This window comes from Vombatus ursinus, unplaced genomic scaffold, assembly GCF_900497805.2.
Source record: "Vombatus ursinus unplaced genomic scaffold, bare-nosed wombat genome assembly UNPS02009975.1, whole genome shotgun sequence".
NCBI classification, from domain to species: domain Eukaryota; kingdom Metazoa; phylum Chordata; class Mammalia; order Diprotodontia; family Vombatidae; genus Vombatus; species Vombatus ursinus.
In genome coordinates this window covers 8,011,230-8,023,643 of record NW_020949753.1, presented here as the reverse complement: position 1 = coordinate 8,023,643, position 12,414 = coordinate 8,011,230, and the positions used below count along the sequence as shown (strand labels likewise).

General features: G+C 36.7%; 1 protein-coding gene across 2 annotated transcripts in view; it reads right to left on the bottom strand.

Annotated features, from left to right (window-relative positions):
- Positions 1-12,414, bottom strand: part of PRKG2 (protein kinase cGMP-dependent 2) — a 103,718-nt gene that overhangs the window by 62,177 nt on the left and 29,127 nt on the right. For both annotated transcript variants that reach the window (XM_027853418.1, XM_027853419.1), the window contains exons 4-5: positions 6,050-6,155; positions 23-86 (exon numbers count right to left, since the gene is read on the bottom strand). In XM_027853418.1, the coding sequence (XP_027709219.1) occupies positions 23-86; positions 6,050-6,155 (170 nt within the window). The remainder of the gene's footprint in view (positions 1-22; positions 87-6,049; positions 6,156-12,414) is intronic.

Below are 12,414 nucleotides of genomic sequence, written 5' to 3'. Positions count from 1 at the left end.
GTTTGGTTCTAAACGCTCTTACCACTTCTAAGCAGTCGATGATCTTGGTGAGTTTATCTTCAGGTAAGTTTTTCAGCAAACACACACTGCCAAAGGAAAAAGAAACATCCATTTCATTCCTTTTTTTCCACTAATAATTCATGCATTTTCATATCATATTTTGACTTCTAACTTACATATATATTTAATTTTACAAAAACAAAACTTTAAGTTGTAAAGCATATAAGCTGGGAGTTGTGAGGGTTAATTTTCAAGTAAATATATGATGTAAATAATTGAGGGCATAGGAGGATGGGGCAAGGGGAGAAGCTGCCAATCCCTACCTATTCCAAGGAAACCAGGGAAGTAAAATGAATTATCAAAGACTTTGAAATTGTCTAAGTGCCTTTTCATCATTATTCATGTACATATCTCATCTCCTCTGCTCTACAGTAAAGTCCATGAGGAAAGGGCTCATGTCTTCTTAGTCTTTGAATCCCATACCCATTACCATGGGGCCTGGAATGTAATAGGAATTCAATAAACATTTCTGAAATGAATTAATAGAAAAATAAATAAATCGAACATTTTTTTGTGCTAAAAATGAATAGTAGTCAGAATTACCTTCCTCTTTCATCCCAGTATCTTTTCTAACCATCCTATTAACTCTTTAAAGAGAAGAATTGGGGGCAGCTAGGTGGCACAGCGGATAGAGCTCCGGCCTTGGAGTCAGAAGGACCTGAGTTCAAATTTGGTCTCAGACGCTTGATATTTACTAGCTGTGTGACCCTGAGCAAGTCACTTACATCCAGAGGGGAAACAGATTCTAATTTGTCTGCAATTACGTCAATATCAAGGTCCGGAAGATAAGAAAATTTAGTCATGCTGCATCATCCTTTAAAACTACTCTTAGCCAGAGGCATGCAAAGAACATAACAAGAATAGCAATGACAATAATTATCAGCAGCAGCAATTAGGTGGTACAATAGAAAGTACAGGAGCAGTAGATAGACAAAGTCAGGAAGACCTGAGTTCAAATCCAGCCTCATACACTTACCGGCTGTGTGACCCTTGGGCAAATCACTTAACCTCTCTCTGCCTCAATTTCCTCATCTGTAAAATGGGGACAATAACAGCACCTACCTTCCAGGGTTGTTATGAAGATCAAATTAGATAACATTTGTAAAGCACTTAGCACGGTACCTGGGACATAGTGGGCACTTAACAAATGCTTTTTCCCTTCTAATTATACTAATAATAGTTATATGCCTTAAATAAGATAACAATACCGAAACGTAATGCTCCAGCAAACAATCATATTTTGACAAATACGTCAAACTTTCATATCATCTCCTACAATAAGAGAAGTTTCCACAATAGATAATTGAAATTGTTCTTTTAGGTGAGGAAAACTGGCAAGACTTTTAGAGTATATAACAATTTTAATAGCACCAATGAAATTTTCTTAAAATTGACCACCATAGTGGGAAAAATGACACATCAAAAATAAAAACAATGTAAACAGTGACTTCACACCAAAAACATTTCCTCAAAACACATTCCTTGAAAAATACAAAGAGCTAACTGCATACTGTGAACAAAACCAAGGCATATATATATATATGTGTGTGTGTGTGTGTGTGTGTGTGTGTATATGTATATGTATATATATATATATAAAATGAAACCAAGGTTATATATATATACATATATATGAAACCAAGATATAGATATAGATATGAAACATTTTTAATGAAATGTAAAAAGAGAAAATAGTTTTCATGAGGGAGCTTGTCTTACAGTCTCCCAGAGATCAATGAGCTATGGTAATTAAGACCTGTCCTCAGTCCTAATTTAGCATCCATTAAGTTTATAAATGATCTTCCCTGAAAACTAGTCTTTCCTGGGAATTATAGGAGGTAAAAGATTTTCAGGAAAGAGCTTTTCAAAGAGGGCCCAGAAAGACTATTTTAACTATTTGTACTATGTACCAATTAACTCTTTGGGCTTCTTTTCCCCATAGCAGAATATATTGGCTTCCAAACAAGGTCTTGGATAAAGTTGGTTGTTGGGAGATAAATACTCCCCAGTAAAGTACTCCCTAAGATATTGCCAACCGTGACCATGTATGTTAAATTTGTTGGTGGGGTGGGGTAGGGCTGAGGAGGGAAAATGTTACATTATCTCCAGAATGTTCTCAATATGAAGTCTTCAGATCTTTAGGACACCTAAGATGTACAGTCCACCTGAGTTAGTCACCCCAGAGTTATCTACTGATGGGAATATAGAATCCTAGAATTTTAGAATGGGGAGGGGATTCAGGTTACATCAAATCCAACTAATATCAGAAAAGGAATCCCCATCATATTTTATTTTATAACTTGTGCTTGAAAACCTTCAATGAATATATCTAAATATATATAATATATCTAAATAAATATATATAAATGTATTTATATATATATATATAAATATACCTAAAACCAAGGATGAGCATTATATCAAATGAAGATATATTTTAAAATAAGATTTTAAAATTTTGCTTTAAGCAGAGATGTCATCATCATTACTCTTTGACAAAGGGCTAGAAATGCTTGATTTAGCAATAAGACAGGAAAAAGAAATTGAGAGAATAAGCATGAGCAAAGAGGAAAACAAAATTATTGCATTTTACAGACACAATAGTTTGCCTAAAGAAGCCCACAGAATTAATGAAAAAGTAATTGAAACAATAATTTAAGCAAAGTCACAAGATACAAAATAAACACACATGAATCATCAACATTCCTATTTACTACCAATTAAATCCAGCAGGAAGAGAAAGAATATAAAATTCCATTAACACCAATGCAGCTAAAATTAGAAAAGAAACAGGTATATGGAGTAACTGTATTAGGAGTAAGTTTCTGATTTCTAAGATATGAGTCTTTCCCCAAATGATAAATGGTTAAGAAATGTGAACAGGTAGTTTTCAGAATTTGAAGTCCAAGCTATCAAAAGCCATATAAAAATGCTCTAAATCACTAATAATTAGAGAAATTCAAATTAAAACAACTCTGAAGTTTCATCTCATACTTATCAAACTGGCAAATTTTAAAAAAGGAAATTAACAAATTTGGAGGGGCTACAGGAAAAGAGGCACATTAATGCACTATTGGTAGAGTTGTAGTTTGAGTTAGCTGTTCGAAAAAGCAAATGTCCCCCAAAGTTACTAAACTGTGCATACCCTTAAAGGGTATGTTATATCATTACTAGGTCTATATCCCCAAAAACTCAAAGAAAGACGAAAAAGATCCATATGTACAGAAAAAAATTGTAGTAATTCCTTTGGTGATAGCACTGAACATTAAGGAAGTGCTCACTAACTGGGGAATGACTAACAATTAGGTATCGGAATGTAATGAAATACCATTGTGCCATAAAAAAAATGGGGAAAGGGATCTTTTAAGAAAAACTAAGGAAGACTTGTATGAATCTAAGAAGAGTGAAGTCAATAGAATCAGGTGAGCAATTTATACTATAAAACTATCACCCTCCATACAGATAACTTTAAAAGACTAAAGAACTCTCTGATCAGTACAATGACAAACCATGATGCCAAAGGACCAGTGATAAGAATGTCCCTCACCTCCTGAAAGACAATTGTTGGACTCATAATGTAGAATGAAACATGCATTTTTTCAATGGCCAATGCAGGAATTTTCTTTGCTTGATTTTATATATTTGTTATAAGGTTTTTGTATGACTTTTTCCTACTGGGGAGTTTGGGGGTGAGGGAGAGGGATGTATTAGGGAGGAAAAAAAGTTATTTATTATATTAAATCAATTATGTTAGGGGCAGCTAGGTGGCACAGTGGAATCAGGAGGACCTAAGGTCAAATCCAGCCACAGACACTAGCTGTGTGACCCTGGGCAAGTCACTTAACCCCAGTTGTCTCCCCCAAAATTAAGTTAAATTAAAAAGTATTTTAAAAAATCCAATAAGGGGAATCCCTTCCTGTGACAACTCATTCCACTTTTTTGACAATTGTAATTATTAGGAAGTTCTTTGGTGGGATTGGGGTTTTTTTGGTGTTGTTTTCATTTTTTTTCTGACATCCAGATTGTTCTTATGAAACTTCTATGCATCCACTGCTTATGTTTCTGCCCTCTGGATCAGAGAGAACAAAGTCTAATAACTTTTTCACATGGAAACCCTTCAAAACTTACAGGGTCAAAGATTTAGAGGTAAATGGGGCCTTAGAAGTCATTGAGTCCAACCCTGTCATTTTGCAAATGAGGAGACTCAGTCCTCAAGAAGTTAAGGGATCTGACCAGTCATACCCAGCCAGTAAATATTCAAAGCAGGAACAGAACCCAAGAGTCTCTACGTCTAGTTCTGTTCAGTACATCCTTAGCCTTCTCTTTTCCAGGGTATACATTCTCATTTCTTTCAACTACTTCTTCCACAGCATAGATTCAAGGCCCTTCACCAGGCTGATTTCCCTTCTCTGGAAACTCTCCTGTTCTGCTTAAAATGTGGTACCCAGGACTGAATACAATGGTACCATGGTGGTCTGAGCAGAGCCCAGTATTAAGGGACCTCCTTAATCCTCAAAGCTCTGTCTCAATACATCCTAAGATTGGAATTTTTTTTTGTTCTTTTCACACTTCTGACTCATACAGAGTGAGTGTGATTCATTGGAAAGAGCCCTGAATTTGGACCTGAGTTCAAATCCTTGCTCAGTTGTGCTGCCAGCTAATCATGCCAGCTCACTGAGCCTCAGTTTCTCATCTGTAAAGTGAGAGGATTAGAATGGGTGACCTCTAATGTCCCTTCCAGTTCTAACTCTGATGGTTCCATGATGACAAGATATTTATTATTGCTACCACTTGTTCCTCTATGCATGGCCGTCTTCCCCTAAACTCCTTAAGGGCAGCGATTGTGTGGCGTTTGACTTTGCATCAGTGGCATCTAGTATAGTATCTGGCTTAATAAATGCTTACTGGCTGATTGATTGATTTATTCATTATTACCACTGATCAGCTTGATCGGGTTCAATTAAGCCAAAAGTGACTAACGTTCCTTTAATATACAAAATAAATAAATTATTATGCAATAGAAAAATCCTTATGCATAATAAGCACTGGTAAATTTTTGAAAAAAAAATACTTCATGATTTCATGACCACTTCTAATAAAAAATCCTACTTTAGAATATGGAGCTGTGAGGGGAAAGCTCTGGTTTTGATTTAAATCCCAGCATGGCTATTTATTGTGTGACCAGGATCAATCACTTAACCTCTGTAAGCCTCAATTTCTTCATTTGTAAAGAGTGAGTTAGAATTGTCCTCTCAGTTTCATTGCAGTTCTAAATCTATGCTTCTGTGATCTCAACATCCACCCCGGAAAGGCCCACAAAAGTGCCAACCAATTATAAAATATGTTTTTAAAAAAGAAGGAACTTTACCCTTTTGACAATTCTAAATATTAAAATCTAAACCTGGTAAATGGTTAAACAGAAATTTTGATTATTTTCTCACAAACTGATGATCAATTTGTGATCATCAGAAATGTGATCAATTTCTCATAAACAGACTCTTTTCATTTATTTTTTCCTAGGCTCTATGTGATCACTACAGCAACAGCTACTTTTTTGGCAAGCTAATTTGATCGAAATAATAGGAATCGAAAACAAGCTATGTAATTTCAATTAATCTCTAAAAAACAAATAGATAAATTAGAAAAAAATAAAAGAAATGAAGATGTCAGACAGAGATTTGGGTTGCAGGATAGAAGGCTCAATTAAAGGCAATGCTATCTTCATCTCATAAGATTCTCCGTAGTTGGGCTAAAATGTAGTTACTATATTTTATGAGAAAGTCTGGTGGTTTTACTGCAAGCTGATGATTTCTTTTTTCTTTTAGTCTTGGAATGAGTATTATCAGAAAAGTAAAATGCTTTTGATTTCAGTGAAATGTATTTTTGTAGGCTCTTAATATTTGTTATCATATGTATTTTTTTTTCAAGATCTAACATATCTATTAGGAAGTAGGATCTTCTGTTAGAAGTCCCAGGACATTACTCTTACCTCCTAAGGAACTGTCGGTACTGTTCATCTCGAGCTTGAGCTGTTCTTCTCATAATATTCTGGAATACCTCCCTGTCTAGTGCCCACGTCTTCACATTGGTGACAGCTACAGGAAAAAGAAAGAAAAATGTTATTTGATTACTTTAATTACCAAAACTTTCAAGAAAACCACAGAAATTCTTGAAGTAGTCAGTCACGCACTGGTCTCCTCCTCCGAAGGGTTTCTCACCTGCATGAGCTCCCACGAGATCACACTTTTGGGGCCCACTCTTACCCGGGTACATCAAACACCCCACTGGACTTGATTCACTCACTCCAAGCTTCTCTCCCACTAGCAGACTAAACTTCTCACAGATAGACCACCACCACAAAGTCACATTCAAACTCTTTCAGGGTCCTAAGGAGAACCCTTTTAAAGGTAAACACACTTCTACAATACCATTAGTTCTTGAGTCTCCAATTTGGACAGCTGGATACAGAGCTAGGCGTGGAGTCAAGGAGGCTTGAGTTCAAATGTGACCTCAGGCACTTACTAGCAGTGAGACTCTTGGCAAATCACTTAATCTCGTCAGTCTCAGTTTCCTCAGCTATAAAATAGGAATAGCACCTACTTCACAGGGCTCTTGTAAGGATCAAATGAGATAATATCTGTAAAATACTTGACATACACCTTGACATATAGTAGGCATTTAATAAATGCTTTTTCCCTTCCCTTTTTTTCTCCTCTCTGCCAAAAAGAATCCAATGTGTTTGCTATCTACATAACCAATCACTCAAAATAATGCCAAAATAATGGATCTTAAATATAACCATGTACTTAATAAAAAGACAAAAGGAATAATAATAATAGTAATAGAAAGTATGTTTTAAAAATTATATAAACAACAAAATATATCATAACACACATATAAACCCACATCATACTCTTCCACTAATACACTCAATTGCTATGAAGAAAATTGGATACACACTTACAAGAACCTGGCAAGGAAACCCATGAGGGAGGAAAACTCATGTGCTCAGAATAACTCACGACTCTGGATGGTAGACTTCAATGTGACTGGTCCACTTGAGATCATCTGTACCACATAGAGCTGCTCCCAACTTGACTACTGATCCTATTCACTTCTTTATGCAAACATAGCCTTAACATTTAAACTAATTATCACCCTTAAAAAGACAACTAGGAACTGTTAGCTCTTAGTGAGAATAGCAGTTCTGTCTGTAAGCCAAAGAAGTACAAGTCACTTCACCCTGTTTGCCTCGGTTTCCTCATCTGTAAAATGAACTGGAGAAGGAAATGGCAAACCACTCCAGTATCTCTGCCAAGAAAACCCCAAATGGGGTCATGAAGAGCTGGACACAACTGAAATGCCTGAATAACAAAAGGAACTGTTCACTCTTATTGAGAATAGCAGTTGACCTTAAGGCAAAGTACAAAGCTCATCAAACTAGCCATCTCTAGGCTATCCAGAGCAACCCTGCCAGATGCTGTCCAATCAGAATGCAGCTCACAACAACACAACTCTTCACTCACCATGGTACTAAAGCCCTCTTCTGCTTTTTCCTTCTGAAGCCAGAGAGCAAAACAAAAATTTAGGGAAAAGCACCTTTTCCAAACTCTAGGTGGCGCTCAAGAGCAATACCTCTCAGGGGATGAAGTAAATTTTCTCTGCAGCCAATCAAGAATGACGCAACAGAAGCATCATCTCAGCTGACTGCTTCTAACTGCCACAGCATCCACAAAGCAGCTTCTCAGCCCCCCAGTGGTGTTTCCAACTGCTATTCTCAGCTTCCTTCCTCTTCCTTCTTCTTCCTCGCCTGCTGTGGCTGCTGAGGCATTCAGGTGCTGAAATGAGAGCCTGCAGTCTCTCAGTGACTCACTTTTCACTGAAAAGCTCACAGCTCCCCAAATTTGTCCTATAAAATCAATAGCCATTTTGTAAATTATCCCCCAGCCTCTAAATGTTTATATAATTTCTCAATGTCTTATTTTTGCCTTTTTTATTCATCAAACATGTATATGCTAATTAGCTGAAGTACCCATAATGCTTGCAGTTCTTGAGTACTCTGTCATTGGTACTATGGTAACAAAGTCCTCTTTCAATGGTACCATGAAACTGAGTTTCTTAGCAATCCTATTTTTTAGTTTTTAATAAATAAATAAAAAATCTTTGTCTCTTTATAACATTCAAATGTTCCCGCAGAAGTGAGGTATTCACTCTACTTTATTGTAAAGAAATCTAAGTTCCTAAGTCTATATTACAGATCATGTTCTCTACAAAACTACCCAACTCCCATCTGAAAATTTACACATATATGTATATGTATGTATGTATTTGTACATAGGTGTGTATGTATATACACATTGCTAATATATTGTTATGTACACAGATACATATACATGTGTATGTCCATATACATGTTTACATGTGTATCTAAATATTTATTAGTCTGTACATATGTATATATATATACACATATACTAGCATTGTGTATGTGTACATATGTGTGAGTATATATATACTCACATATATTAACAATGCATATTAAAACAAAGTTCTTTTTCAATTTGTATTAAGTATTAAAATGTTCATAACAGTAGTAATATCTTACATCATTTGATAATTAATATAAATCTCTACCCTTGCATAAAATCATTTTTTCTGCCCTTACATTACTGCTATAACCATTTTGACCCTGGGACCCATCCAAACCTTATCCTGACCACCAGCTGGAAGCAAGGACTCATCACCATCTGTGCCACCCTCAATTTGCCCTGTCTATACCTAGTCTGGATTTAGTTGTTTGTATGTTGTCCCCTCCACCCCCCCACCATTTGACTGTGGACTCCTTTAGAGCAGAGACTGTTTTCTGTCTTTCTTTGTATCCCCAGCATTTAACACAAGTGCCTGGCACATAGTAGGTACTTAAATACTTGCTGACTGACCCACCTAACATTGGCCGCCAGTTCCTGACCACTGACATTCCTTAGACCCACAGTCCTGGGGCAGATAAATCACTCAACATTAGAGGGAGCATTAGCATAGAGCTGATCTGGCTGATATCCATCTGCATCAAACCATATTTGTGAGCATGTTTGTGTGATTAATTCTCCTGTCTCTGGTTCAGGTAAGAGTGAAGTTCATTTAAGGTGCATTCCAACCACCCCTTCTTCTCTGTTTGTAAACTCAAGTTTCACCCACCTTTTCCTTCTTTCTACACTCAAGTGTAGAAATTCACCCTTTCTTCCTTTGCTCTTCTGAAAGTCCTCAGAACAAAACCAATCCACCCACCCCTCCAGGACCTCAATTTTTTCTTATTTAATTCCCTCAACATCCTTTGGTTCAGAACCCTAAGGTTCTGAAGACATATTTGTTTCTTCTCATCCTCTACCATCATACAACTCTTTCCCAACTACTCATATACATTTATTTTTCTAGGTTTCTCTGGACTCTCATATCTGCATTTCAAAGTCCCATTCATCTTTGGTCTTTTCATCTGAAATGTTTGAAAGTCTTCTATTCCATTAAAAATCAATTTTTTCCCTGTAGGATTATACTCAACTTTGCCAAGTAAAATATCCTTGATTGTAAACCTACATTTTTTGCCTTTGAGAATATCATATTTCAAGCTCTTCACTCTTTCATGGTGGTGGTTGTCAGATCTTATGTGATCTTGATTGTGATTTCTTGATACTTGAGCTGCTTCTTTCTGGATGCTTACAATATGTTTTCTTTAAAGTGGAGTCTCTGGATTTGGGCTATGTTCCTGGGAGTTTTCAGTTTGGGATTTCTTTCAGGAGGTGATCAGTAGAATCTTTTTTTTAATTTCCCCCTATAGTTCTAATAGATCTGGGAAGTTTTCACATAATTCCCTGAAATAAAGCAGTCAGGTCTATTTTTATGTCAGTTTTCAAGTAGCCCAATGATTCTTAAATTCTCTCTCCTTGGCCTGTTCTTCCAGTCAGTTCTTTTTGATATCAAGAATCTTTATATTTTCTTCTATTTTTAATCCTTTGATTTTGTTCTAATATTTCTTGCAATTTCATGGAGTCATTGATTTCTGTTTGGTATATTCTGTATTTTAGGGAGTCCATTATTGGGTAAGTTTTACCACTTTGCATTCTAAGCTATTTAATTCCCTCCAAATTCTTTCTTCCAGAACTTTTATTTTAATTTTTAGCTCTTGCTTCATTTCTTCTGAGTATCCATGTAGTCCACGTGGAAAGTCTATTTTTTCTTTTGAGTCTCTATTTACAGTTGTTACAGAGTTACTTTCTCCCTCTTTTGAGGGATCTCTGTGTCTGCAATCACGTCTGATACTGGTCAGTGTTTTTCTTTGATTTACTCATCTCTCCAGCTGTAGTTCCAGAATGGGGCTTGGTGCCAGTGCCAGTGGGATGGTCAGTCCTGTTTGGCCTAGCCCTGTCCCTTGGATTATTGCACTGACTCCACTTCCCAGGGTTACGCCTTTTGAAGTTCATAAAATTAGATATTTACGGTCCTCTCTGGTTTCTCAGGACAGAGTACTAGGGATATGTCAACCAGTATATCAGCATTGGTTTTGGCCACTGACTGCTGCTCTCTTAGGCATCCAAGATTCTTCCTGTTTATCCTAGGGCCTTCTCAGGGGAAGTCCTTTATTCTTGCTGCCTCCAGACTTAGAACCTTGGAGTCGATATATCTGTCCCATCTTTGGTTGTGCTGTTTGACATTAAACTTTGCTGGAAGGACAGCCCTTCCAATAGCCTGTGGGCTTCTGGCTGATTTTTGTGTGGTACTGGAGTGAAAGAAATCACTTAATGTAGGTTCTCACTGGATTTCTTGATCATTATTTGGTGTGATACTAACTTCAGGGCTTTGTTGGAGAAGGTATGTGGGAACTGAGCAGTCTACTTCCTGGTCAACCAGCCATCTTGAGGAGAAGTCTGAATATAAGATTCCAAAAGGCAGAAGGTATGGACTTACAAACAAGAAGAACTTACCCTGAAAAGCTGAGTATAATCCTCCAAGGGTAGAAATGCATCTTTAATGGAATAGAAGACTTTCAAACATTTATGATGAAAATACCAGAGCTGAGTAGGAACTCTGAAATGCAAACACAACACTTCAAGAGAAACCTAGAAAAGTGAATTTATTTGAACAGCTGGAAAAGGATTATATGATGATGCAGTCCTAAAATTTTTATATTGCAGGGATTCTCTACCTGGAATATAACAATATGGCTTTTTAAAAGTATTTATATAATTGTTTGTCGATGTAATTTATTTCCCTTGTAATCCTATGGTTTTATTTTATGTACTTAAAAACATTATTCTGAGAAAGGGACCATCAGACTAACAAAATGATGAAATAACACATCCCCCAAAAAAGGATAAGAGGTCCTGTACTGTGAGAAAAAGAAATAAAAGTCCTTTAGAACTTCAGTTACTTTTGAAGGATCTTGAGGAAGTTAACTAAGAAAAACTGGGTTTCTGGGAATATACTGGTTCTATTTTAGGAATTTTAAGTTTTAAAAAGTAGGGTGGGTGGAAAGGAATACAGTAGTGTAAAAGGGAGGAAGAAGGGGATGGAACATGCTATAAGAGGAGTATATGAGAAGAAGCATATGCAAACATGGAAGAAGAGGTAGGGGCATCAGATAAACTTCACTCACATAGGTTCACGGGCTCTAAAATTCAAGAAAGAAAACTGTAGTAAAACTTCAGGCCTTAATAATGCCTATGCACAAAAGCACAAGAGTTTTTGCAAAAAGAAGGAGGAGGAAAAGGAGGAGGAGGAGGAAAAAGAGGAGGAGGAGAAGGAGAGGAAGAGGAAGAAGAAGAAGAGGAAGAAGAAGGAGGAGGAGGAGGAGAAGGAGGAGGAGGAGGAGGAAGAGGAGGAGGAGGAGGAGAAGAAGGAAAAGAAGAAGGAGGAAGAGGAGGAGGAAGAGGAGGAGGAGAAGGAGAAGGAGAAGGAGAAGGAGAGAGAGAAGGAGAAGGAGAAGGAGAGGGAGAAGGAGAAGGAGGAGGAGGAGAATAAGGAGAAGAAGAAAAAGAAGGAGAAGAAGAAGGAGAAGGAGGAGGAGGATGAGCAAAAAAAACAATATGTAGAGAAACAAGAGAACCACACACAACATACAACATCATAATTCAAATGAAAATAACTCTAAAAGATACTATCTGTATTAAAGGGAAAGAACAATTCTGGCTCCAGAGGACCAATAATGATATGTATTTTCCTCCTCTTGACAAAGAGGTAGTCAATACAGATGTAGAATGTTGCATAATATTTTGTTAGATATGGTTACTGTGATGTTCCTTTGTTTTTAAACAAGAAAAGATTTTATGGGAAGTGTTATTGGTGCATAACTGCCTTGTTAAA